This window comes from Mercenaria mercenaria, chromosome 19, assembly GCF_021730395.1.
Source record: "Mercenaria mercenaria strain notata chromosome 19, MADL_Memer_1, whole genome shotgun sequence".
Classification (NCBI taxonomy): domain Eukaryota; kingdom Metazoa; phylum Mollusca; class Bivalvia; order Venerida; family Veneridae; genus Mercenaria; species Mercenaria mercenaria.
This window is the reverse complement of record NC_069379.1, coordinates 41,172,027-41,199,525: the sequence shown is the minus strand read 5'-3', so window position 1 is coordinate 41,199,525 and position 27,499 is coordinate 41,172,027. Positions and strand designations below refer to the sequence as shown.

Below are 27,499 nucleotides of genomic sequence, written 5' to 3'. Positions count from 1 at the left end.
ATCTTCCTTTTATCAGCTATTGTTATATATTTACACAAATCAACAAAGTAGATTTATATCTTGATTGTAGCAATTCTAAATTTTATACACACTTATAAATACGAGTATAATGAAAACGTTTCTTTAACTTTGGACGTAATTCTTTATAACTCAGCATTTAAAAAAATGAAATTCACCTTAAGTTTCATTAACATCGCATATCTGACAAATTCTTTCCACATTGTATGCTTTAATTTTCTTCAATCAAGAAGCAGTGTACATCTCTATGTCACATATTCTCAACAACTGGAAATATTCAGACACGACAGAAAGACGTGAAGTGAAGATGCACTGCCTAAACTTCAAAATCAACAAAAATCAGAATATGATAACTCTTGAAACCATTAAACTGGAAAATGTCGAGGTTTTGCGCAACTACACTAATTATAACTCAGAAATTTCATTAAAAACACACAAAACTTGATAAAGTGACATTGTAGTATAATCTGTGAACGTTTATTGACCGAAACATAGAGATAACAAGAATATTTACATTGTTGTGTTTTACCCGTTATGCGCATTAGTGTCAACTACATTTCATACAAAGTTTAATACTGCTGTTGCCTTTCATCAAAATCTGTCAAATGTTATTTAGAAGAAAGGAGAGGCACTGACAAGACTCTGTAACACAGACAGACAAAACAAAACATGTTTCAATAAAAAATCACAATTGTTTAAAGTCACGCAAAATCACATTAAATTCCGTCTACAAAAGCTGTTCATGGCTAAATATTGTACGGTAGTGGTCACACGTAACAGTGAGCTGTTTCAAACGGTGTCTGCACATATTGCCAGTGAGTGAACCTCAAACAACGACTACTTTTGTGGTCTTCATTTCTGACTTTTTCACAAACATCCTCAACAAGCGGGTATTGTTCTTTTTACAATTCTGATTATTTTGACGTGTCATTTTATTCCTGAGAAATGCATGAATTACTATATGCAGTTTATGTTCATCTGTCTACGGATATCATACTGCTGAACCCCAAGTGTTTAGCTTCATAATTTAATTCTGATAAACAGAATATCTCAGGTGTTTCTGTTGTGATCTGAAAAAGAAAGAGTAAATCTGTCATAATATAGCCCTAGAAAGTAAATTAAACACTGTTTTTACTGACATAAACGTTCATTGCTAAATACTAGTTTTGCTGGTATGACAACCGAAGTACCATGCGTCAAAATAAATTGAAAGGCTACATATAATTAAGTCAACACGATGCCACACGGGCGGTGAGCCGGGAAGTGCATCGTTTTACCTGGTGAACCGGGAAGGCGAAATTTTATATTACTGATTTCTTTGAAACTATAGATTCCAATAATTAATTAAGGTATCACTGACCTCTGTTTGCCATAAAAGAACACCCGTCAAGGCATTTAGTCATTAGAAATGCATGAAAACTCTTCTTATGCGATATAATATGGTGTGGTGAATGGGGAAGTGTTTCCATGAAGAGCATTGTGCTCGAATGTTCACTTAAACGGAAGACTTTCTTGAAAAATGCAAACGTCAGTGATAAACTAGAGACACATGCGGGTACTTTAGACTATATGTCATTTCCAAATCTATTTGTTACCAATGAAATAATCGCAAGTTTACTCACCGAATCGAGGTGTTTTGACATAAAAAAAAGCCGCATCGGGAAGTGTTGCGCGCACCTGTTGATGACGTACTATACCACCCCTGTAGGTACGACTTTTATAAACTTAAAGCTACTCGCCAATAGTTTGGGTGAAAATTTTCAACATGTCCATTTGTGCAAAGTGTGGCATAGACTGGATATCTATATCACATTTACAGAATGGTAAAGTGAGTTGAAATAAAGCAAGATACATTGATGATAAAGCAAAAAAAAGTTGCTTTTCCCTATGATTTCAAAAGCACTGCAACGGTTCGTCCCCTTCCGCATCTGAACACCTATGCCTTTATTCTCCGCAGTAGACTATTAACCGGAGAATACGGAAATACCCGATGTTTTACGATTGAATATGTTTAGTAATGTATCAGGATATCTTGCAAATATGATAAGTCAATAAATCCTGTACCAGTGGTTATTTACACATATGCCAAATTCTATTGATTTCTGACTTGAAAAATCGCATAAATTGTGTGAACGAGTCCGTTTTAACACTTTATAGAATTGAACAGAACAGAACAGAATAGAAAATTTATGCATTTCTATAATACGACTCATAAGAAAAATAGCAGTAAGTAAGTAAGTAAGTAAGTAAGTAAGTAAGTAAGTAAATAAATAAGTAAAGTAAGTAAGTAGGCAAGTAAGTAAGTAAGTTAGTAAGTAAGGAAGGAATGAAGGAAGCAAGCAAGCAAGCAAGGAAGCTTGCCAACAAGGAAGGAAGGAAGCAAGCAAGCAAGCAAGTAAGTAAGTAAGTAAGTAAGTAAGTAAGTAAATTCTTTATTAATAGAGGGTAGCTAATCAATAAATACATACTCCAATATCATTGTGTTTAGCTCAATTCGCGTAGGCACTTTTACGTTCACATTTTCTTTTATTGTTTATTTTAGTTTATACGATTGTGATGTAAGCTTTAATCTTATTTGAACCACTCGAGTCCGCTTCCTGGTAAAACTAGTACTGGTGTTATATGAGATCAGAGAAGTCATGGTCGTGATCCCAGTGGGGCTCGAACCTCCACGACCCCTGGGTTGAGCGGCCGACACCTTAACTACTAGACCAGCGCTCCCCTTTTTGTTCATTTTATGTTATTTTCATTCTTTTCATTTCTGTCATTTTTTTTTCTCTCAATAAAATAGGAAAACAAAATATAGAAGGGAGGTAATAAATAAAGTTATTATTGCAATAACATTGTATAATTTTCGGTTAAATAATAAAATTTAGAAATTTAATTAAAATAAAATAGTAATATGCGTTGATATTTGGTATTTTATTTAAAACTTTCCGTATATATGTTCCATTTCGTTTGCTTTGTAAAGCAGCATATATAAACCTTCTGTGCCGCCCCTTTCAAGATGGAAATTGCTCAAATGCAAATGGAACGTGTATATTTGGATTCCTCAAATGCACCGAGGAACGCTGAAATGCACAAATTATGTACTAATATAGTCAGATATACACAGACACAGTTTCTCTTGAAATGAAACATTTGATAAATTTTAAACAGCACTTCATACTGTTTGTACTATATATACTATAAGTAAATTTGTAAAATACGCAAAAAGTATTTTGAAAATAAGTAAAGCTGAGTAGTGATGTTATTTTTTCAGGAGTAACTTTTCATTTCGACTTTCCATTAAGATATTCTATTGCATGCACACGTGTAAATGCCTAAGCGTGTCATATTATTAATCTTGATCGCTTAAAGAATTGGTTACTCTGCGCATTTGGTCAGAACAGGGGAGACAACAGTTTTAATAAAAGTCACTGTTCGTTTTATGTGTATTTTCCCATGCATACGCGGGAACTTTTTCTAAATTTCTTTTTCTATCCGGAGTACACAGTTCTTCTTAAAGCAGCTTGCCGGAAGAAAGCTGGGTGGTGGTGGTGGGAGAGGGGGGGGGGGGGGGGGGGGAAGTATTTAACTATACATTAAAGTCTTAAAGTCATAGCACTAAAACATGTTACTTTAATAGTACAAATACCACTCAATTCTTATTATCAAAATTACAGATATTATACTTGCTGCACATTTATTTGTTTTTATGTTTTTCTTCATAAGGAGAGCTTAAGAGGAAACAAATACTTAAAAAACTTAAATGTCGTAATCCGTCTTAAAGCTTATCTGAGCCGCACCATGAGAAAAGCAACATAGTGTATTTGCGACCAGCATGGATCCAGACCAGCCTGCGCATCCGTGCAGTCTGGTCAGGATCCATGCTGTTCGCTTTCAAAGTCTATTGCAATTAGAGAAACCGTTTAGCGAACAGCATGGATCCTGACTAGACTGCGCGGATGCGCAGGCTGGTCTGGATCCATGCTGGTAGCAAATGCATTATGTTGGTTTTCTCATGGCGCGGCTCAAATTCATTTATCTCATAAATAATGCATGGAAAATTCCAACGCAAACAAAATTTTATCAAAGTGGACAAAAACCTCTCTATGATTGCATTAAAAGAAGTTAAAACTATGTCAACATAAAGTTGAATAATGACAACTTCTAAGATTTTGAAAATACATCTTACGAACTGTGTTTTCAAGGAACGTATTCAATGCCGAAGGAGTGTCGTCAATTCTGACTTTGATGTCTGGGAACAATTTTTGATGTTAACAAATTATCTTTGATGCCGGGTTGAGAGGACGATCTCAAGCCTTAACTTTTTGTAAGGTCATTACGTATCGAAATGGGGTACATATGAGCCGCACCATGAGAAAACCAACATAGTGCGTTTGGGACCAGCATGGATCAAGACCAGGATACATGCTGTTCGCTAACAGTTTCTCTAATTGCAATAGGCTTTGAAAGCGAACAGCATGGATCCTGACCAGACTGCGCGAATGCTTAAGCTGGTCTGGATCCATGGTGGTCGCAAACACACTATGTTGGTTTTCTCATGGTGCGGCTCATATATATATTTCTATTAATAAATAAACATGTATATTAAAGATACAGGTGAGATGGACTGACATTTTAATAGCTTAGGGAACTTATTGTCACAGATTTTGTTTAATGTCCGTATTTGACTTGTAAATTGACGACATTTAGGGAGGCTGAATTTAGTACAGAGGTATAAAGACGAATTAATTGTCAACAGGTTGGACGGACTTTTTCAGGCTATAAACCGCAGTATTGTTAGTCAGCAACTGTTTAAGAGATACATATGTAGAAAAAGTGATGACAACAATGTTATTTACGTGAAAAGCTAAAATATTAGCCCCTATCCTGAAATGTTTATGGCAACCGCGAAACTAGTTTTGAGATTCAAACAATTTGTCAAATAAATGTGCTTCAGCAAAACAAATTTCTTTCACCGAGCGAATATCAATGGCAGCCTGTGTGTTCACATCGATCTTTCACGTATCATTTAAAAGTAGCCGCCAATGAATTTCGATGTAAAATGTCAGCGTTTTTGTTTCTCTCATGGCTTTTAAATATTTTTTTCCCCAAAATTATAGCATTGCATGAAACATTGTACGTTTGAAATAACACTCCTCGGTTATTTTTTAAGAAAAAAAAAAAGAAAGAAAGAAAACAAAATCGCTGGAAAATTTATAACATCAGGAAGGCAAAATACGTTTCCCTAATTTCTAATTTCTTTGTTTTTGTTTGTTTATCTCACAATACCCCAGTAACACATTTTACAATCTTTAAAATTATGTTACCACCAAATTTTATATTTAAAAAAAAGTATATTATATACTTTCACGAAATAAACACGTCTTAATGTATCAAAACTAGTGTGTGGGACTGTAGGTACGAGGGGGTGGCTCCATGGCCGAATGGTCAAGGTCTCTGACTTCAAATCACTTGCCTCTCATCGACTGGGGTTCGGGCCACACCCGGGGCGTCGAATTCTTCATATGAGGAAGCCATCTAGCTGGCTTACGTAGGATCGCTGGTTCCACCCAGGTGCCCGCTCGTGATGAAATAATGTACGGAGGGGCACCTGGGATCTTCCTCCACCATCAAAACAGGAAAGTCGGCCATATGACCTATAATTGTGTCGGAGCGACGTTAAACCAAACAAATACTTACAGTACGAATGTGGTACATGCAAACGAGATACAGTAAATCTCATTTAAAACGAACTCGGATAATGTAAGGAAATCTCACTTATAAGGAACTCTTTGTTTTTCTGGTCCGATGCTTCTCTTAAATTTGTAAAGGAAAAAACACACGGATATAACGAACTTGGATACAGCAAAATCTCGGTTATAAGGAACACACATGACATTTCACTCGTTTATAACTATTGAATAAACGACAAATTAATATGAAATAATTCATTAATGAATAAAATATACATAAGTACAACTTTAGTTTCATGAAACAGCAATTAAACATATCAACAATGGTTCAAATCACAGTTTTGTCAATCCTGTTTGCTCTTCATCAGATGAAGTTCGTTCAACAAACTATGTACGCCGCTATAATGGGTATAGCGTATCTCGGATATAGCGAACACGTTTTCGCAACCGCGGCAAGTTCTTTATAACCGAGTTCTATTGTACTGTTACTACATGACATTTAATTGTAAATGCACCTCTAAGAACTCACTTAGCTTGTAAATATAGTTATAGTACATCTGAAGAGAATTTTTCACACTTAAAATTTGTATCGAATCATAAAATATTTCAATTTAAGATGAGCACAATAAATCTTTAATAAAAAAGACGACATACATTTTCACTTGAAACTTTCTGTTTGACGTTTAAACTGACACGTTTCAAAGTCATACCAACATAATAATTTAACCTTTAGCCTGCTGGTGGCAACTGATTAAGTCTTTGCGACCAGTGCAGACCAAGATCAGCTTACACACCCTTGCAGGCTGATAATGGTCTGCACTGTTCGCTATCTATTCAGAAAATTTACAGTAAACACCCTTTCAAATGATAAATGGTATTGCCAAAATTGAATGATGGAACAGTCCATTTTTGAAATTTAGCAGGTTAAAAGTCATTGAAATGAGGATATAAAACACAACTGTTATAAAAGTCTCCCGGAAAGGCAAAAAAAAAACAAAAAAACAAACAAACAAAAAAAAAACGGAAAAATGAAATATTTGACGAAAACGTTTTCACGATCTCCAATGACAAAGCTGTGTTATTTGATAACTAACTTGAATTTTGATAACGTATTTAACATCTTTTTTATGTGTTTTTCATTTTATTTTTTGCCTTTTTTTGTTTTCAGTGGTGATACTGGCAGTTTGTATTTATGTATATATGAACTAATAAAACATAAGTCAAATTACAAGTTACTGAATGACTTTCAAATGTTCAGTCTACAAAATATTATGATGGCCACAGACGACAGATGATTTTTATATAACAAAAACAGCGACATTATTTCCCACTTATTAAACACTGATAACAATGTATTTTGCACCTGTGGAGTGTGTCGTATTCTTTAAGCTTAATCATAACAATGGGACTGACTCCAGATTTTGGCTTAAATAATCTTTTTTTTTTTAATTGAAGTTTGGTCATAATATGAACATTTAAAAAAATATTTTCAAAACTTTATATGCCATATTGCGTCTGTAAAAAGTCTATCTGTGCTTTCACTCAGTGCTTTTTTATATATCATCTGGTCCTCTGGGATCGTGGAGTCCAATCAGTTTTTATGGTTTATAGAGGTCCGCATAAGCCAGCGCTAGTGAGCGTGAGGAGTGTTGCACACTTCATTACCTTTCATGAACTGACTCAATCAAACCCAGTCTGCTATTACCGTCTGGCTGGTTGCAAGGATTTTAAATTTCTTGTATATTTGATTATATGCAGCTGAGCGAGAGATAAGTCACTCGCTATTAAAGGAATCCTTGGGAGAGAAAATATCAAGGTCCCTACTGGGGCCCGTACCCTTGACCACGTGATCCGTAGGCGGATACTCTAAACCACGTCGCTAAAAGGTTAGCCCAACAGCAATGCTGTTGGAAGTGGCCTATAAACCCACTATCACTACAACTAATTATAAGACGCAATGTTTATGTATGAGACTATAGGCTTATCTTTAATCAAATGGGGGTGGTCTGTTATCAATGTTCATTTCTTCAGATTTTCCCATTTTTTGTCATGGCAAATAAAAACCCCCAAAAATATTTCTCTAAAATTGAAGTTTAGTTATATTATGAACATTAGACTTTAGTAGAGCTTTTGTTTCTAAACTATCTTTAAAATTCCATATCAAGAAAAAAAAAAGATTAATTTTCAAAGCTTAAGAAATATAGTATTGATTTCCTGATACCAAATGTCACAGGATGAGAAAAATATTCAGCCAGACAGGGTATCGAAACAAGGGCCTCGGAACATCGCCCCGATGCTCTACCGACTGCACTATCCTGCCGCTTACACATTTTCTCCCCGTTTTAATATTAAAGTCCTATACCGTGACACAAATATTTGTTGTTGTTGTTGTTGTCGAACGATCTGGAGACCAGTGCATTTAAAGACCCACCACAACCTAGTGACCCCTTCGTGAAAAACATTCCGGCAACGCACTAAAATAATGTAACAGGTGGACAATTTAGGCCCTCCTACAACAACTTCCTTTGCAAACTTACACAACTATCTTACACTGTATACACTGTAGACCTTATGGTTATAGCACACTAAATAGTTGTTGTTCTTTATTCTATATAAAATTGACCTATTTCCAATGACCGCAGCACACATCAGGACCCATTTTAAATTTCTGTAACTTACATTTTCTTGAAGAATATTGTCAGTGCTAACTAAAAATCAAAAGAAAAGTGGGGGTCATGTTTGATGCAAGAAAAATAATTTCAGTCAAACACACAAACTGCAAAATCAGCTAAAAAATGAGACCCCAAATTATACTGGTGGTGTATGATCTAAGTTTCCATGAACAATTTTGTCATGTTGTTATTTCATTATGAAAATGTTACCTACATGTCAAGCATAGATCTGTCATGTGATTTTAGCAAAAAAAAAATGCAAAGAAAATAAGGAAAATAGCTCTACGGAGCAAAAAACTGAGGACTATTTGTATCCGCCATTTTTTTCGCGCCATTTTTCTATTTAGTGTCTGTATGCCTTTTACACTCGAAGCGGACGCTTTATACCGCTAGGCTGTCGAGGCGGTTAGTCTTGGTAATGTATGGCACTGTCATTTTGTAACTAGATTCTTGTATGTCTAGAATTCTTCATGCAAATAAAGAATACAGTTGTTCTGTGACGCGTCTTTAAGAGTTTCTATATTTTCCATACCAACCCTAGAATAAAGTAATAATATTTATAATGTACCGGTATATGCATTAACAAAGTAACACAGGAAAGACAAGTGCAGTTTTTTTATACGTATAAATGTCCACTTAACATCCATGGACATTGTCACGTTGACTATGAACATAACTGGACAAAGGTCAGTGTCAATTATAGGTTAGTTCCTTGCTATACTATAAGCTAAGTAGACATGCACTTAAACATAATCATGGGCGGATTTATGCATGGAGGTATGGCGCACGCTCAAATACCCAAACCCGCCCCTGTCCTTTAAGATCCATGTTGTATATATTTTTATAGCCCACAAATTTTAGGAGTAAATTTCGACCAGCAAAACACAAAATTATTAAAATTCATAACTGCTTAAGTGGAGCGTTCTGAAGAGTGAAATTAAAAGCTGACATTCTGGGCAAACTTTAATTAATTAATTTTTGAAAACTTACAAATTAAGAAGATGTCAGTATATCATAGATTTGTGCTAAAATATGCCAAATTGCACCTTGTAAGATATGCTTGCAAACTTTGGAGTTTGTGCCCCCTAATCCATATGCCCTGATCATTTCATTGTAACAATTGAGTCTTAATACCTTATTTTCGGTACATTAGAGCATTTCATTGAGATGAGAATCATATATGGCCAGTCAGTATAACATGTCTTTTCTTATTTTTCTTACCAAAAATGAAAAAAAAAAAAAAATTGAGATGTTAAGTTACATATAAGAAAAATAATCTATCTGTAAAACAACACCCTTTGAAAATGCCTCTCAAATGGAATTTGCTGTTTAGCAGGTACGCGTATGCTGACATTTTTTTTCAATGAATAAATCTATAAAATCTGGAAATTCACAATGGATGTGATCTAGATCTTTTCTCAATACAGTACGCAAAATAAAACTAAGCCAAAAATAAAACTGTCACATCCTTGTGTGCCTGACAAGCGACAGACAGACGAACAGACATTCAGATGTCCTAACCAACATGCTTTGGTACAAAAATTGCACTATTCGAAACAAAACACGAACAAATGTGCAAGTGTACAAGTGATCAAATTCGGAAATGATATAAACCCCCGTCAAATGGCTACTAAGTTGAAAAGGTTTAATGATAGAAAAAAAAAACAGTGACCTTATTAAAATAATTGTATAATTTCTGAAGTTTTTCTGTGTCAGAGCTGTCAGAAACGTGCATAATTTTGCATACATTTACAAGTTTCAGCAGTCGACAATTGACATTCAGTGTTACACACCTTTATCAAAACATATTTTTTTTTTTTTATCATTCTGTTTTTTTTTTTTTTTTTTTTGTACACTGAGTGTCTTTATTGGCGATTCCCGTTATGTTTTTCTTGGAAGTATATAAAAAATCCGTGCCTTAATGTTTTTTGCCTATCAAATTAGCTTGCGGTTCCTAAACTAAGTGCATGTTCATACGGCAGTGATACCTGCCTAAGCGACCACCTGTATTAAGCGACCACCTGCATTAAGCGGCCACCTGTATTAAGCGACCACCTGCATTAAGCGACCACCTGTATTAAGCGGTTACCTGCATTAAGCGGTCATCTGCATTAAGCGGCCACCTGTATTAAGCGGCCACTTGCCGTAACCAGTCAGTCAGCTTACCTTTTGTATCCATTTGATTTTTTGTTATTACTTAAGCAGCCGCAACGTATCGCTCCCTTGATTGACTGCTTAAAACAGGCGCTGCTGCATGTTAAATAAAGGGTGGGTTTAATTTGTGCCAATTTCTTTAAAGGCTTGATTTCTGTAATATTTTGTCACAATCTCAGATTAAAAGCAGAGAGCAATTGCTATTGAATAGCAAATATCATCTAAGTAGATATAAAGACTTTTGTACTGAACAAAGTTCAGAGTTCAGATAAATTCCTATAGTTTACACCAAAATATGCTGTGCGGATAACCATATACACTGTGCAGATAACCAAATTCACTGTGCGGATAACCAAGCATACTGTGCGGATAACGCTGCTTGGACGTCAAAAGACGTAAAATAATGACGTTCCTCTAGAAGTCCAAAAGTCTGGGCATATATCAGAATTTGATATTTTATCATAAATTAGTGTGCAGTCAGTCAAGATTTTAAGACATTTTTTCGCAAATCTAATGCTGTAAAGATATGGTAAATATATTAAGAACGGAGCATAGTGAAATAACGCTCCGAACTGACGGATGGACAGTGAAAAAAACATCGGGAATTAAAGTCAAATGTGACATTTCAATGTTGGTTACCAAAGTACATCTTCCTCAATAATCTGAATGAATCAGGACGCCCACGATAAAAAAGAAACATCATTGAGAATTCAACTGAGCTACTTAAAATCAAACTGGATTTCACCGCACGTATATTGCTTAAAACTTTAACCTTTCGAAAATATAATGCGTCATCAATTAATTCTACCCACTCGCAAAGCACTCTTATACAGTTTTCAGTTCTCACGTAACACAAAGTCGATTCGCCACTAACAACGTTGTGTTCGTTACGTTAATACGTACCGTGCCCTGACCTCAAATGATACGGTTGTTACACGACGTGTTCTCGCTAGTAACGATTATAATTAGTCCGTCATCGCTTGTCAATAAATGACAAACTCAGGATGACATATAAATAATGAATTTGTTGCTATTATTTTCACTCAGTCACTGTTATATGTATTTTTACGAGTAATAAGGCGACACATGACAGTATTAATATAGTCAAAGGAAGTTTCTTCACTGTGAGTTACTGAGGTCATTGAGAATGTGTCAAGCGGGATTCTGATTTAATTTTCTTGGATTTTTCCCCTGATACTTTTTCTTTACTACTCACAATCAGTGTTTGTGAAAAAAATGAAAATATAGCATTAATCGGTGATAGAAGTGCATTTATAGGCCGCCAAAATTAAATAAAAAATATTTTGAATTACATTCTGGACTTATTTTTCGGGCTTAAGTAGAATTGCGCCTTCCTTCATCAATTAAATATTTACTTGGAATACAGTTTAGAACGATTACCATGGAGAACAAAATAAAAGCCATTTTTGTTCTCGCAAGTTTAAGCATTGTGTACACAAAACCATTGACAAATAATGTGGATAAGCCGAGTTCTTGGTTAGTTGAAAGCATACTGACCGCTGTATCAAGTAATTCAAAATCCAGCTGGGACCAATCTGCACCCGCTCATGCATTTATAAAAGTTGACACGATAAAAGACCAAACACCTTTTCCGGTAAGTTTCACTTTGTACAAATATGTGAAATTTAAACTTGAAAAAAGATATAGATCAACTTATGACTTTCTGTAAAGTCGGCGTTTTAATTTACCTTAAGTCTTTAAACGGTTTAACAAATTTTCATCATTTTCAGTAATGGGTGCTTTTCTCTGCACAAAACATGTGCAATCAGTCCACAGTACTTTTCTCAAACATTTCGCGCAACTTGTTTTCATGGACGAACTGTTAGATAATGTGCACACTTTCGCAGTTGGGCGAAGTGCTTGAGAAAAAAGTACTGAGAACTGAATGCAAACGTTTTGTATGGAGAAAAGCACTCATTTGCTGTCTTCGGCGCTCTTTATCTTATGAAAATTCTTCAAGTAGTAAAGACAAAATATACAAAATATCACCCGAATCAGGACATTTTCTTCTTATATACGGTACGCAAAAGTCGCCCGAGTAGACTCATTGCTAAAATAGTAGCAGAACTACTACGCAATAAGAATTACAATGGCCGCGTATTTTCATATTTGCCGCCATCAGAACAATATATATTATAAAAGGGCTTGAAATTATCAACAACAAGGATGCGCTCAAAAGCTTGAATTTATCAAACCTCTTGACATTTTTAGGGATACAAGATTTAGGGAGCATCCTGTTGAATTTGGAGGATATAGTTTTGTTAAAATATAAGACAATGTTACAGAAACTGCTTCAGTCTGTGCGGACGTTTACGCAGCAGAATAAGCGTGCGGGCTTTGTAAACATTTGGTCCAGTAGTAGCAGCAGGAAAATTGAGCCGCTCCATGAGAAAACCAACATAGTGCGTTTGCGACCAGCATTGATCCAGACCAGCCTGCACATCCGCGCAATTTGGTCAGTATCTATGTTGTTCGCTTTCAAAGCCTATTGCAATTAGCCAAACCGTTAGCGAACAGCATGGAACCTGACCAGACTGCGCGGATGCGCAGGCTGGTCTGGATTCAGACTGGCACTATGTTGGTTTTCTCATGGTGCGGCTCAATTATTTTTTAGCGGACGTTTATCTTCACCGGAAGTCATAGACAATCGTCATCAATCCGGACACCCTAGAATAAAAACATGATCCTTCATACGGAAATGTAGACAATGCGACGATTAATGACAGCTCTTGTGTGTCTACTGATCGAATATATATATATATATCAGGGATATTCATCCCAAACCAGATAATGTCTGTTGGAAAATGATATTACTTAGAACAAAACTTTAAAACAAGCAAAAATGTATTGCACCAATTTCAATGACGCTAAAATGGAACGACTGTCATTGATATACTTAGGATAGCCGGCACATTTTATATAATCTCGCCAAGCATACGTATGTTTTTGACATCACAAATCCCACAGGGCTTCGTAACGGAGCAAAGGTATATGGAGATTTTTGGAACTCCGTCAATTCGTTCAAAAATTCCTTGTTAATGTTGACTGAAAGTGTCAGTATATGCCTCGGATGTAAGATATTTCCGTATTTGACATCTGCAGCCTTAGACATTTAAGCAAGATTTTAAAAACGAATTTCGAGTAATAAATGTTGGTTCTACGGAAGCGTGAAAGGCCATCAGACGCTAATATGTTTTAGTCTTGTTTTACTGTATACGTTACGGTAGCGGGAAAGATATAGGTCAAAATATGCTAATTCTCAACGCGATGCACGCTTCATAAACAATATGAACTTTAAATATTCATTAATATTCTGATGTTTTAACAGAAACGAGGGAATCTGAAATGCTAATAATTTTTTCTAGTTAACAATGAAAACAAACAACCTGCAGATCGGAGGCAATGTATAAAATACAAATCATATGACTGACATTTGATCAGCAATGTTTAGCGAAATTACTTTTATTGAATGAAGGATAAAAGTCAAAACTTTAAAACCACTAAAGCAACTTTCAGTAATTGCGAATTTTTCTTTGCTTTTTCGCTAAAGTTGTAGGGTGCGGGTTTTGCAAAATATTTCTGGTCGACCTTAAACAGTTCATATTGAGTAAAACATACGAGTGAAGCAATAGTTTTGATTGTTGAAAAGCCAGTCATTAAAAAATAAGACATGATATCGGAAATAAATTTTCACAGATTTTGTCCAAGGTTTGACCTAAGCCAAGGAAAATATGCAGATCTACTCGTAAAAGGCAACCTGTTCATAACAGTGCGAGATGTTATGACTTGTGTAATCAGATATAACATAATTTTATTTCAGTAACTGATACATATACAGTATCTCTTTACATGCGTACAAACGCATATATAATAATTTCATGATCACATGATAAACTTGTAAAAATACATAGCATAATTTAATCATATTTTGTTTATGAAGAATAGACAGACAGACAGACAGACAGACCTAGTATACTTTGTTATCCATATCAAGGTGATAATTACATGGTGCAACAACATGATAATTAAAAGTGACGGAAATAAAAATAAGAATAAAGCCGGTTTCTTAGGTAAGGTATGATTAATAACATATCAATCTTTAATCAATGTATTCTGTACAATAAATTGTGTGATCAAAATCTTCTTTATTGTGGCAAAACAATTTGTAATACAATAATGATTTTATGTAGGTTTACTAATTTGTTCAGTGGTCTTTTTGCCACACGTAAAGAGCGCATGTGCATTAAAATCAAAACATCCATTAAAACATCAGCGCAACCGCATTGTAAATCCGTTTATACAACATATTTTGGGTGAGCTAGAATAATTATTGTGATACATGGTGGTAATAATGTTCCTTGTTTTTTACCAAAACGGAAAGTAGAAGAAAACGATCACACACTAAACAGATGTTGTTGGGTTATAACATGATATCATACGTTGTACATATTTTACAAGTTAAACAGTTCCATATGACACCCAGATAAACTTTTCATAAAGAACTTATACTAAATAAAGTCAACTGCATTACGGATGCATAAAATATATATTACAATACTGGCCGAAATGCATGAGTAGCAATAAATTGAGTAGTTATAAAAACGAGCGATGGACCCGCCGTATGCAGAGGTGCAAAGCCGCCAGAAAATATAATATATAAAACGTATGTATGCTATGAGATAGCCTACTGTATATGTACAAGATACAGAAATAAAATTATGTTCTGTTCTATTCTGTTATGTTCTGTTCTAATCATGGAACACAAGTTACTGAAATAAAATTCTGTTCTGTTCTGTTTAATCAAGGAAACAAGTTACTGAAATAAAATTCTGTTCTGTTCTGTTTAATCAAGGAAAACAAGTTATTGAAATAAAATTCTGTTCTGTTCTGTTTAAACAAGGAATACAAGTTATTGAAATAAAATTCTGTTCTGTTCTATTCTGTGTAATCATGGTAATGCTAACGGGGTTAATTATCAATAGAACTTATGTGTCATACATCCAATCCTTTTTAATTATTTGATAATAATACTATCAAATTATCCATAAGTTTTGCATATCTAATCAGAATAAAAGGCCATTGTCCTCATTTCCGATGAACTGAAAAGAATTTTACTTGCGGCTTATATTTCGTGGCAGTTTTATGCTTTTTGAATATAGACAATATAAAAAAATCAATTAGTCTTCGTTTCATATAAACGCTTCCTGATATCTATATATCTTGTTTTTTTTTTAAGACAGAGACGAAAAAGGGGTGTTGTCTACGACGCGGTGAAATGCAAATCAGTTATATTTAGGTACCCTCATATTCCCCTATTTCAGAAATAGGTTCAGCAAAATAAGAACCCTTTAAAGTAAATAGCTCGAAGCCATGCATTTATTAGTTAACGAAGTGTCTTATTTCCTTCTGAAATATATCTTACGAAATAATGCCATTTTTGCCACCCCTTTACTGCATATAAAATGCCCTGAAAATAGGAAAATTAGGATCTATTTATAACGGACTATTTTTCGATTACTGACATCACGCCTATAGACGTGTAGCTTTTAAAATGTGAACTGTAGCTTCGAAGCTTACGTTATAAATGACTGCTCCGTTTACTACCCCGGAAGTGCTAATTGATTACACATTTAGTGGTTTCATACCTACGTAATCAACATCGAAAGTCAAACGTCTATTGGAATTGAAATTCATAGCACAAGTTAAACGTGGACGTCATTTGATCTTGCGCCTTTCTTCGACGCAAAAATCAAATCTGCTCGTCGCTTTACTTGGCAACAGTTAACCACAATAATGTTAAATTTATGACGGTGTTTACTTCTGACATTGATTTATTTATCGCAATACATCAAGATTTAAATGTCATAGTGACCAACTAGCAATATGTGATGGTTTCATTTGGAAGAACCCAGGCGCTGTCACGCATTTAGGACGAGTTTAGTACCTATGATGTGAAATGTAGACCGCAATATTTAAATAATTTCATTTCCTTGTTTAGATTTCTTTGTTAATCATCGTATGGCATTAACTGAACACATCAAACATTACATGAAGTAACAGAACCGAACCGGACGGAAGATACTTTCATTATATGCGTACGATTTTTGTGACTGCACACGTATCTTTTATTTCAAATTTAGAAAGTGCATATATTTTTGGAAAGATCTTTTAAATCTCTGAACATTTAAAACAAAACTGTTCACAGTCCTATTCACTAAAGAAAGATATTCTTAACTTCCCCACCATTAGTCTTTTAAAAAGACTTACTTCTAAAGGTAAGCGCCAGAAATCAAACGTCTTACAGTATATTATACAGTATTCCTTGCACGAGAAACATGTGAAAACAACAACATCTGTCTTAGAATTAATTTTATACTCTTATATGTGAAGTGAAAAAAAATGGCTATATCCCCTTAAACGCCCTTAATTTTGCCAAAATGTGTCTTTTATTACCAAAGTTTATTTTCTTGGACACGTGCATGTTTGATGTTGGGACTGGGGATAAGGGCGAACACGCCAATTATTATTTGCAATTCGGGAGAAATCACTTCCGTTGGAATTAACCTTAAGCATCTTGTCGGCAAATGGTTCTGCCTTTGCGACTAGTGCAGACCAAGATCGGTCTACACTGTTTGCTGTTTTAAGTTAGTAAATTTTCGTTGAACACTCCTTCAAATGATAAATGGTACTGCCAAAAATGAATGATGGAACGGTCCATTATAGATATTTAGCAGGCTAAAGGTTAAATCAATACACAAAACATTGTAGGACCTTCGCCCACCGATTATTGACGTATACCACACTTTAACTGGGACTTTTTTTACGTTATGCACGATCACGATAAAAGACGTAGAAAAACAAAGTCAGAAAATGACTGAGTTCTGAGAATGAGGTAAACTCCCCTATTATGACAAACTTTGACGTAATCTTACAAATACGTGATTCCGCCTCCTCCCTAGGCACAATTTGGTACGTGTAGTAATTTCCTTTAATAGAAAACGAAGATTACTGGCGCTAGCGTTAGCTAATTTCTCATTTCTACCTCTCAGTTCTGTGACGCCATATTTGATCACATTAAATGTCCAGTGTCACAATTTTTGTAACAATAAACAAACGATGATTTGTGGCTTCAAGCGCTGAACAGTAAGAAAAAACAACATAAACCACAATCGCTTATTGATTAGTTATTGACAGTGAGTAATTGTTTTATTGATATGTTTACACAATTATAACTGGTTAGTAATCATTTACACCGATGATGGGAAAAGTATGTTGTCATCTGCTATAAAACGGTTGCTAACACATAAATCCATAAGGCATCAAATGCTCATCCTTCAAAAAACAAAATAAAATTCTATTTTTTAGATATTGATTTTAAACGTAAAAATATCCTCAACAAATGGCTTTAACTTTACTAGATATTTAAATCAATTGTACGGTGCCCCTTAAGTGACATGTTACATACTTTTTTTTCCAATTAGGTAATGTGAGACTATTTTTTATTTCGTTTAAATGAAATAAAAAAACAGTCTCACATTACCTAATTGGAAAAAATGTGTGTAACATGTCACTTTAGGGGCACCGTACAATTGCGCATGTCGAGTTACATTTTTAATTAAATGCCATACAGTTACAGGGTTGTAAGTTGTAGCACACATTCATACTGAATTGAGATAATATACATATACTTAATGTGTACGTTAAATACCAAATGCATGATGCTGTTTATACACATAAACAATTAAATTGTATGTTTACATAAACTTTAATATATAGTTATTGTCAGTATCTTCAGACGAAGTTTTGGTCTAGTATTCCTCTAAGTTTATCTATATTTGCTTTGTAGTACTCTTAAACGAAAGTCCCCGGTCACGAAAGTTACTGGAGATATTAAAAAATCGCTACACTTTTGTAAGCATGTGATGGGTAATTTTTGTCACGTAGAAAACGTTCATATCTGAATCACAATTTAGGTTTGAAGTCATTATGCAAAAGGTTTTATATCCAAATTAATGAAATACGAAATTCCTTTCTAAGAAGGACACAGTTCTATGCAAAATTACGTAAAAAGCTGTAACCTTTCGTGATTTAGAAGTTCACAACTTTTAATCAGTGAGAATAGTTTGTGCAAAGTTTTAATATCAAGTAAGGTCAAAAAGGCAATGCATTTAAGATGTCCTCATTTTACGCCCGGCTAAATTATGTCCACCATTTTTTTTTGTCCGCCATGTGAACGTGTAGTTATTACATCTGACAGCTTCAATATAAGGTGTCACTTTTCTGACCTAAATGAACGCAATCTGAAGTCCTTCATAATCCAAACTATTTGACTGACCTAGAAATGTTTATGACCATTAACTGAGACTGTCTGCAATAACGGTCACCTTAAAGCACTAGTGAAAGGTTTACGTACCTTTTTATAATCCAGCAAGACCATTTTAGACAACCTTTGCAACAGTTATGCGCAATTAAGCAAGTATAAATCTGTTAAGTAGATGTTGTGTAAATAGAACATCGGTTGTTTCAAGAAATAACATGTTTGTCTTTGAATAAAATCATTTTGAGTTCAGATGCAAAGGAATTATATATGGCATAATAATATGAATCTAAACGACAAACAATGATTTTATTCAAGAGGAAAGCACTGTTTGAGATATATTAATTCGATTCTTACACGCTATCAATGGATATTATGTACAGCCTTAACGACATCCACCAAATATTTGCCTGTTCCGTGTGAGTTTCTGTTCCAGCGCACCGCAATGTCAGTGTGATAATTGTGACGTACAAACTATAACTTGTTGCATATTTTATTATTAATAACACCTAATTATCAGTCTTTTTTGTGAATCAAAAACAAAAACAAATCGGGTTGTGTTAGAATATGGAAGGCAACGAATCCTCTGTTCTGTTAAGAAATTCCTCTGCTGTTTTTATACTTGAATAACTATTTGAAACCCCTTATTGCCAAGTGACCCCCAGACTAAAGCATAACTTTAGATTGGATGGGTTTAAGGATCAGAGGGGCTTTGTCGGAGAAGTATTTGCTTAAGAGAAGAAAATAGTTTCCTAGGAATCTGAAACGTTAAAAACCTGTATAGATTCTGCAAACAAAACCATTATGCGTATATGCAAATATGTAGTTATTTGAGCGAAATCGGGTAATCGTGATGCAAGGCTACACTGATTTCAGAAGTCTGTGACATTTATGAAAGGAAAAGGGAAGGACCTATGTTTGGACCGCAAAACTTGATTACTTTTGACGGTGGATCTAGTCCGGAGGGGGTTCAATGTACTTAAACTATAAACATACAGGATATACGTCATTCTACTGTCCAGAGAAAGAGGCAGAAGGATTTATTTCTTTGCACCTGGCACTTTTTTCTCTTTAGCTGACCGTCAATACAAGATCATCCTATTTTATTTTACCAACTGTCTATACGCTAACAACATGTCTGTTTTACTTGAATAAGTGAGAAATGACAATACATGGAAGTTTTACTTTGGTTTGAAAAGATCAATACAAAACATTTTTTTAAAAGATAAAACCTTAGTATAAATATTGGCCTTCTTTCTTGGGGACTATTTTAGATGGAACAAATTGACAGGTGCGCTGATGGCCCACCTCCAGATTGACTTCTTTATCCTGTCATACCTTAGAAACTCATTTAAATTTTAAATGATATTTTTACCATGTATCAGGGAAAATAGCGTTCATCTACACCTCTGTATCCATTAAATGATACTTGCTCAAAACATCCATCTCTATATTTGGAACATTCTGACATTGAAAGTTTTATTCTAGAATTAATATATATTTCCACTAGGTATACCACATTTCAAAATTACGAAAACTGAACTGAAAATTGTCTTAACTTTTTCTTGATATAATAGAAGTTGCGACATTTTTCTTTTCAACCCTTGACTTTTAAAATTATGTGCCATTGCGTAAAGCAGGACATCGAAGCCATATGCTTTTTATCAAATGTGTAATAGAAAAATAACCTATATTACAAATCACTATAAAATACTATAAAAAGATGTTTATGGTCATTAAAATGAATAATTTTTAAAAACTCATGATCGTGATTATAATTGATCAAATGTGGTAACCAACATAATGATTTTTCCTCTTCTTTGATTGATGGCTTTCAGTTTAGTCCATTACGTGACAACGGCACTTCCTTCCGGTATAGCCTAGTATGCTAGTCCGACAAGGTTAAGTTTATGTATGTTTATAATATGTATGTTTATAATATGTATGTTTATAATATGTTTATAATATGTATGTTTATAATATGTATGTTTATAATAATATGTATGTTTATAATATGTATGTTTATAATATGTATGTTTATAATAATATGTATGTTTATAATATGTATGTATATAATATGTATATATATAATATGTGTGTTTATAATATGTATGTTTATAATATGTATGTATATAATATGTATGTTTATAATATGTATGTTTATAATATGTATGTTTATAATATGTATGTATATAATATGTATGTTTATAATATGTATGTATATAATATGTATGTTTATAATATGTATGTTTATAATATGTATGTTTGTAATGCTAATGTTCAATCTAACAGAGACTGAAATATCTGTGAAGTACATACATTAAACTCGTATTCAAGCGACCAATTACGCAGAAAGGAAACACGTTTCATTTATAAGGTGTTTCTTAATTTATTGCAACTGTTGGTTCTCAGCTCACCACTGCGCACTTGCTCTTGCCCGCACAGAAAGCTAGGTAAAAGACGCCTCCATGGGATTCGAAAGCTTCGGTCTTTTTCGTTGATGTTAAAGAAAAAAATCCTATTGTTAGTGAATCTGTTGATTGCTTTTTAAGGAAATAGTTTACCAAAAATCCATCTTTGAAAATATGAACATCTATGTTAGAATAAAACAAATAAATGTGTGTTGATAAATAGAACTGTGTGTTTAGATTAGAATACTAATAAATGTACAAGTTAACACATATACGATGCCACTGAAAATGGAAGTTTTATTAACAAATATGACATTTAATTGTGATTGCAGCTCTGCATATAGTTAGTTTATTTATTATAGAATTTACTAAGTCTAAGTTACAATGTTATGCTAAGGCTAGAATAACATAAATTTAAATGATCTCATTTTCTTTTAATTTCTATTTTCTTCAAAGTCATTCCTCTTCATCTTGTAACGGCACAATAGTATGATAGGTTAAGATATTATATTATATAAGATATTATTATAACAAATATGTTTAAGTTGGGCCGGTGGTCTAGTGGTAACACGCATGACTGTCAATCCAGAGGTCAAGGGTTCGAATACCGGTCCAAGCTCTTGAGTATTTCCCAACTAACTTTGAGGCTTGTACTGGTTCTTCCCAGGAAAGACGGGACTTATCGTCGCATTTATTATTCATACAAATAATGTACCGCTAGTCTGCTATACACCGGGCGCGTTAAAAATAAACATCGGTTACGGAGCTACACACAGTACATGCAGTAGTGTAAGCATTGTACGCAAAGACTATGTTTTCACGAAATTCTTTTGCATCATATAAAAACCAGTTTTGTTATAGTTTCTGAAGGCCTCGCGGGGTAATTATAGGAAATTCTTAATTTTTCACAAATGAACGATCTAAAAAGAGCGTCATTACTTTTCAATATTTCGGATGTTTGCCAAAAAAAAGTACTTGTTATTATTATACTAGATTTATATAGTGCCCTTTGCATTATAAACACATTCAAAAGCAAACGTAGCCACATAGGGCGCGAAATTCACCCTCTACTAGTACAGACACAGAGCGATCTGACAGGCTGAGATAAAGCCATAAGAACAGATAGAGAGAAATCATTTTAGGTACAGGCCGAGCTCTCCATACGAATAGACAGTTTGGTTCTTTAAATACGGTTTTCAGCACTTTATAGAGCAATTTATTGGAAACAAAATGCAATATGAATGAAAAAAAATCCGTATATTCAAAGTAAAGATATTATCACTTGAGTGAGGTGTATCAAGGTATAATGGACCATAGCAAAATAATTATAACTTATCTTTGTCCCGGGCATCCAGGGTCTAAGAAAAATAGAATAACTTGTAAAATCACAAAATTCTATCTTTTTTTTCTACGAGATACAGCAAATTGTGATGACTTTGAGTTTGTTTTTATCTACTTATTGAGTTTTTCATTTTACAAAACAGCTAAAATATCTAAACTCGAGGATGATTCCACCTGGAATGAGTCTCGAGAGTGATTAATCAAAGTTGTAAGAACTTGTTTCGCAATCGAGAATTACGAAATTAGTATCAACTTAGAATACAAGATTTTTTTCAACAATTATCATCACGCCTGACAAAATTGAAGAGGCTTATTGAAGTTAACATCATTTTTCGAGTAAAAATATACAGCACCATTTAATACTGTTATCCTTTTTCTTTTTGGATTTCAATTTTTTATGTAAAGATGATGATTTATTTAAACTGTTTAAACTGAAAATCGAACTGCAGTTCTAGTTGTTGAATAGTAGAATCAAGGAATTGCATATTTTGGACATAAAATGGTCCAGTATACCCGAGTACACCTCACTCAGACGTTTGTATTTTTACTTTGAATCTACCAATTTTTATTATTCTCATAGCATTTTGTGTCAATTAAATTGCTCAATAATGTGCCGAAAACCGCATTTAAAAATAACCACCGGTTACGGAACTACCTACGGAGTTACATTATTTATTGAACGCCCCTCGTATTTCATTTAAAGTAAAAGGCCAATGGTGTGTTGTCCGAGTTACACTATTACCATCTATATTAATCAATTGCAGTCAGGATGATTGCTTAATTAATGATTACTGCCTTTAACAACTATTCAAGTACAAATTTACATAATTGACGCATGTCCCATTAATTGTTATGTCGTACTTATTATTTATACAAATGTAGTACATACTTAGACATGAACATATTTTGTATGTTCAAGGTCAGACTGACACTTGTTTTGCATTGGTTTAATTTAATCTTTCAGGCGACCCATTTCTTCGCGGTTGTTACACAGAAATTTTATTTACCTTGATATATCACGAGTTTTATTTCCTTTGAAGGTGAAGAAGTGCACGACCAAAAACAATACATAATTAATTGATACTCAAGGAATTGTGCCGCGTCTGTCTTATTACAAAGTCTGATTAAACTTGATATTTATTTATTTGTCTATGCATCTATTTTTCATGAACGTGATGCATTCAAAATGTAGGCAATATCTGTACAAAAAAAATAAAAATAGATAAATAAAACAAAAATAAAACTAATAGCAATCACAGATTTAAAACAATACATTTTTTTTTGTAATATAAAACTGTAGACATAAATGACTAAGATGAAGTACAATGTAATAATTGGAAAAGACTTTTTGTATTTGAACTTGTGAGAAACAGAGAGGCATTCAGTTTTGAAAAAGGTTTATATGTGGATTTATTGCTGAAACAAATTTGGATCTTGTTAGAATTTATCGACCTGATAAATGCGATATCGACCGAGGGCGCAAAAGGCAAAAATTGTATAATATACATTGCTTTGTATTGCTAAACGGAAAGGAAAATTTCAGTTACGACATTCTGATCCAATCGAATGAAAGTACACAGTGTTTTAAAGTCGCTATTCAATTAGCTTTACATGAAAGTATAATTATAATAAACTTAAAATCAGCTGTCAAAGGTATTATCAATCGATCATGTTTTTTAACATTTTATAATAATTATGTCATAAATATATATCGACGAACTCGTATTAATGTCTACATTTCTATGTTATAACAACAGTCTAATTGACTTCAGACAAGTTGATTAAATTAAATTCATTTGTTTTTATTCTTCGATAAAACAATAGATGTTTTTGGTATTTTCAATGCGTTAAGCAATATTTTAGAATTGATGACATATTTGAGCCACGCCATGAGAAAACCAACATAGTGCGTTTGCAACCAGCATGGATCCAGACCAGCCTGCGCATCCGCGCAGTCTGGTCAGGATCCATGTTGTTCGCTAACAGTTTCTGTAATTGCAATAGGCTTTGAAAGCGAATAGCATGGATCCTGACCAGACTGCGCAGATGCGTAGGCTGTTCTGGATCCATGCTGGTCACAAACACACTATGTTGAGTTTCTCTTGGCGCGGCTCATACAGATTACACTTTGGAGTAAAGCACTTGACACTTAAAGGTTTATTTTTTTAAACATTCTTTTCTTAAATAAACGACCCAAAAAGAAGAGTAGATTGCACCCGAGCAAAATAATAGCAGACATATTGATTGATTGTGTTCTAGGCTTCCAAAACACCACAACAGAAGGCTTTAAATGCCATTCTGCGGCCCTACAAAGTCTCACAGAATTCTGTTTAACCGTTGAAAGTAGGCGTGAGGGATGTTTCACATTGGATTACCTCTCATAAACAGACTGAATCAAACCAAGTCTGTCTGCTATTATCTTATTTGTAAGCACTCTATACCAAGCTATCCTGTTATTGAGATTGTCATTTTTTGTTTGTTTGTTTTGTTAAAGGGAAAGGCAATGTTGTTTTGATGTTAATTCCATCTGCTAGGATTTCTGTAATCATTTAAAGAAGTGAAAGAAGTTTCAAAATCGACTTAAAAACGAGGAAGTTATAAGTATTTAAATATTCGATCAATATGGCGGCAATTTTGTTTCCATGGCAACAAAAAACAAAATGGCAGATTTATTAAATTTCTAGACACATTTGAATTGTATTTACTGATTTCTGTAAAATAATTCTCTACTTTTTCCAGCTATAATGAAAGAAATTACCCTGTTTTACATCTTACATTAAAAAACATATAAAAAAATCTATTAAAAAGGTTATTTGCTAAATAAAAAGTTCAGCAGTGTGTAAATCACGTCATGAACACACAAAATGGCTGCCTCCATGATCAGTAATTTTCTTCAATTTCAAACTGCCATATAGTTTTCAATAGTGGACTGAATTTAAAAGTTCTTTCAGCGTTATGAAATACTTGAGTATGGCTTTATAATGAAATTAACTTATTGTCAGGCTAACCTTGTCCTTTAAGCCTTTATTCAACAGTATCTAAGTTATGTAACGGCGGGCAGTTAATTTAACCAGTGTTACTGGATTCTGGTTATAACCATGACGAGAAAGTTGGTTACTTATTCCTTATTCCTTTTTCGAATAGGAATAAGTAACTAGGTACATTTGTTACTTATTCCTTATTCAAATGCGAATAAGTAACAGACACATTAACACCAGATAAGTCACATCTCCTATAAAACGTGTTCTGAACACATCTCAAATCTATTTCGCTAAGAAATGATATAATTCGAATAAGGAATAAGTAACAAAATGAACCCAGTTACTTATTCCTTATTTGACTTTTATCGTTTCTTGTCGAAATAGATATGTGATGTGTTCAGAACACGTTTTGTAGGAGATGAGACTTTATCTGGTGTTAATGTGTCTGTTACTTATTCGCATTTGAATAAGGAATAAGTAACAAAATGTACCTAGTTACTTATTCCTTTTTCGAAAAAGGAATAAGGAATAAGTAACCAACTTTCTCGTCATGTTATAACCTGTTCTGCCTACTTCCCCGCATGATGATACAGTCCTTGCGAGGTAATGAAAAATGTAACACCTCTCAAGGCTCTAGAATCGGCTTAAGCGGAATGTTATGCATTGGGAACATTAGTCAGTTACTTCCCCTGATTATGTCCAAGAAGTAGTTAGGTCCTTCCTCTGTTTTTATCTTTGACTTCTTTGTAATTTTCATAAGCAATATCTGTACTAAATTTCATTGGACTGGAAAATGATTGTGGATAGGTTTTCTTTTAGCGGCTCTGTGCTAATAAGAGGTTTGATTAATCATTTTTATTTAGAAACCTACGCATGAATGGCGTATTTATTTTAACCAACCGCAACATCTTGGACAAAGGTAATAACGAAAAAGTAAGAGGAATCCAACTGAAAAGGACCAAAGTTACATTGGGTTATCTTTGCGCTTTATCATACAGCTTTTCAAGGGAAGTAACAAGCTAATGTTCCTCATTATATATGAACATTGAATAGACTCCTAATATCCAAAACCATGAGACATAATTACAACCTGGAGTCTAAATATTTACTTTTTTTTCTTTTTTTTAGGAAGGTGGCAACATCGTTATCCATGGAGACAGTTCGTTGAGATTATTCAATCACACCGACATCAACCATCCTAGCTTCGACCCATCAAAATTCCTGAAGTCAGCGAGCAATGAAAGTGTTCAATCGGTGAAGGTGCAGCCGGTTTCAGGACAGCCATATTTCATGTTTATACCACCTGCTTTGTTAAAGGTACATTGCTTTCTAGATACAGTATAACTTTGTTATGGCGGACATAGAAAAAATGGTTATAACCTTAATGTTTCAGGAATTAATAACATATTTAAAAGTCCATTGATGCGTCAATAAATCTGTGATATTAAGGGATGTTATTGGTTCATTTTTCATTAAAGTGACATCAAATGTCAGTTTAGTTTTTTTTTGTTCCTTTTATTTTCACAGCTTGAAAACACCATGAAAAAGTATTACAAAAGTTCTGAAAATGCAACTGAATAGTAAAATCAGTGAGTTCTAGTCTTGTGAGGAATTAGTCAAAGGTATAACATGCATGAAAATTAAAGCGCATGCACATATAGCAGATGGCACTTTTTGTACAAGATATTATAACAAAGGGACTTTGACTTAATTACAATTTGATGTATTCATTATGCAATGACTTTCGTTCAGAGAATAAAAAACCTTTTACTCTTTAAGGAAATTGTTTTGTAAATAACATTAAAGGGCAATAAAACTTGTTTTAGATGAATATGCTGATTGAAACCACAAGCATTATGCCATAAATTTCTAATAAAAAATGACGTCGAGACTGCCAGTCCGG

General features: G+C 33.9%; 1 protein-coding gene and 1 long non-coding RNA gene across 2 annotated transcripts in view; one reads left to right on the top strand and one right to left on the bottom strand.

The window, feature by feature from the left end:
* Positions 1–481: 481 nt before the first annotated feature.
* On the bottom strand, positions 482–1,721 carry LOC128551172 (uncharacterized). Its single transcript, XR_008368666.1, has 2 exons — positions 1,641–1,721; positions 482–1,088 (listed from the first exon to the last, which is right to left on the bottom strand). It is a non-coding gene; the product is annotated as an uncharacterized LOC128551172 (long non-coding RNA).
* Positions 1,722–11,523: 9,802 nt separating this feature from the next.
* Positions 11,524–27,499, top strand: part of LOC123543140 (probable serine/threonine-protein kinase DDB_G0282963) — a 28,981-nt gene continuing 13,005 nt past the window's right edge. The window contains exons 1-2 of the mRNA XM_053531321.1: positions 11,524–12,140; positions 26,725–26,913. Of these exons, the coding sequence (XP_053387296.1) occupies positions 11,928–12,140; positions 26,725–26,913 (402 nt within the window). The 5' untranslated portion in view covers positions 11,524–11,927. The remainder of the gene's footprint in view (positions 12,141–26,724; positions 26,914–27,499) is intronic.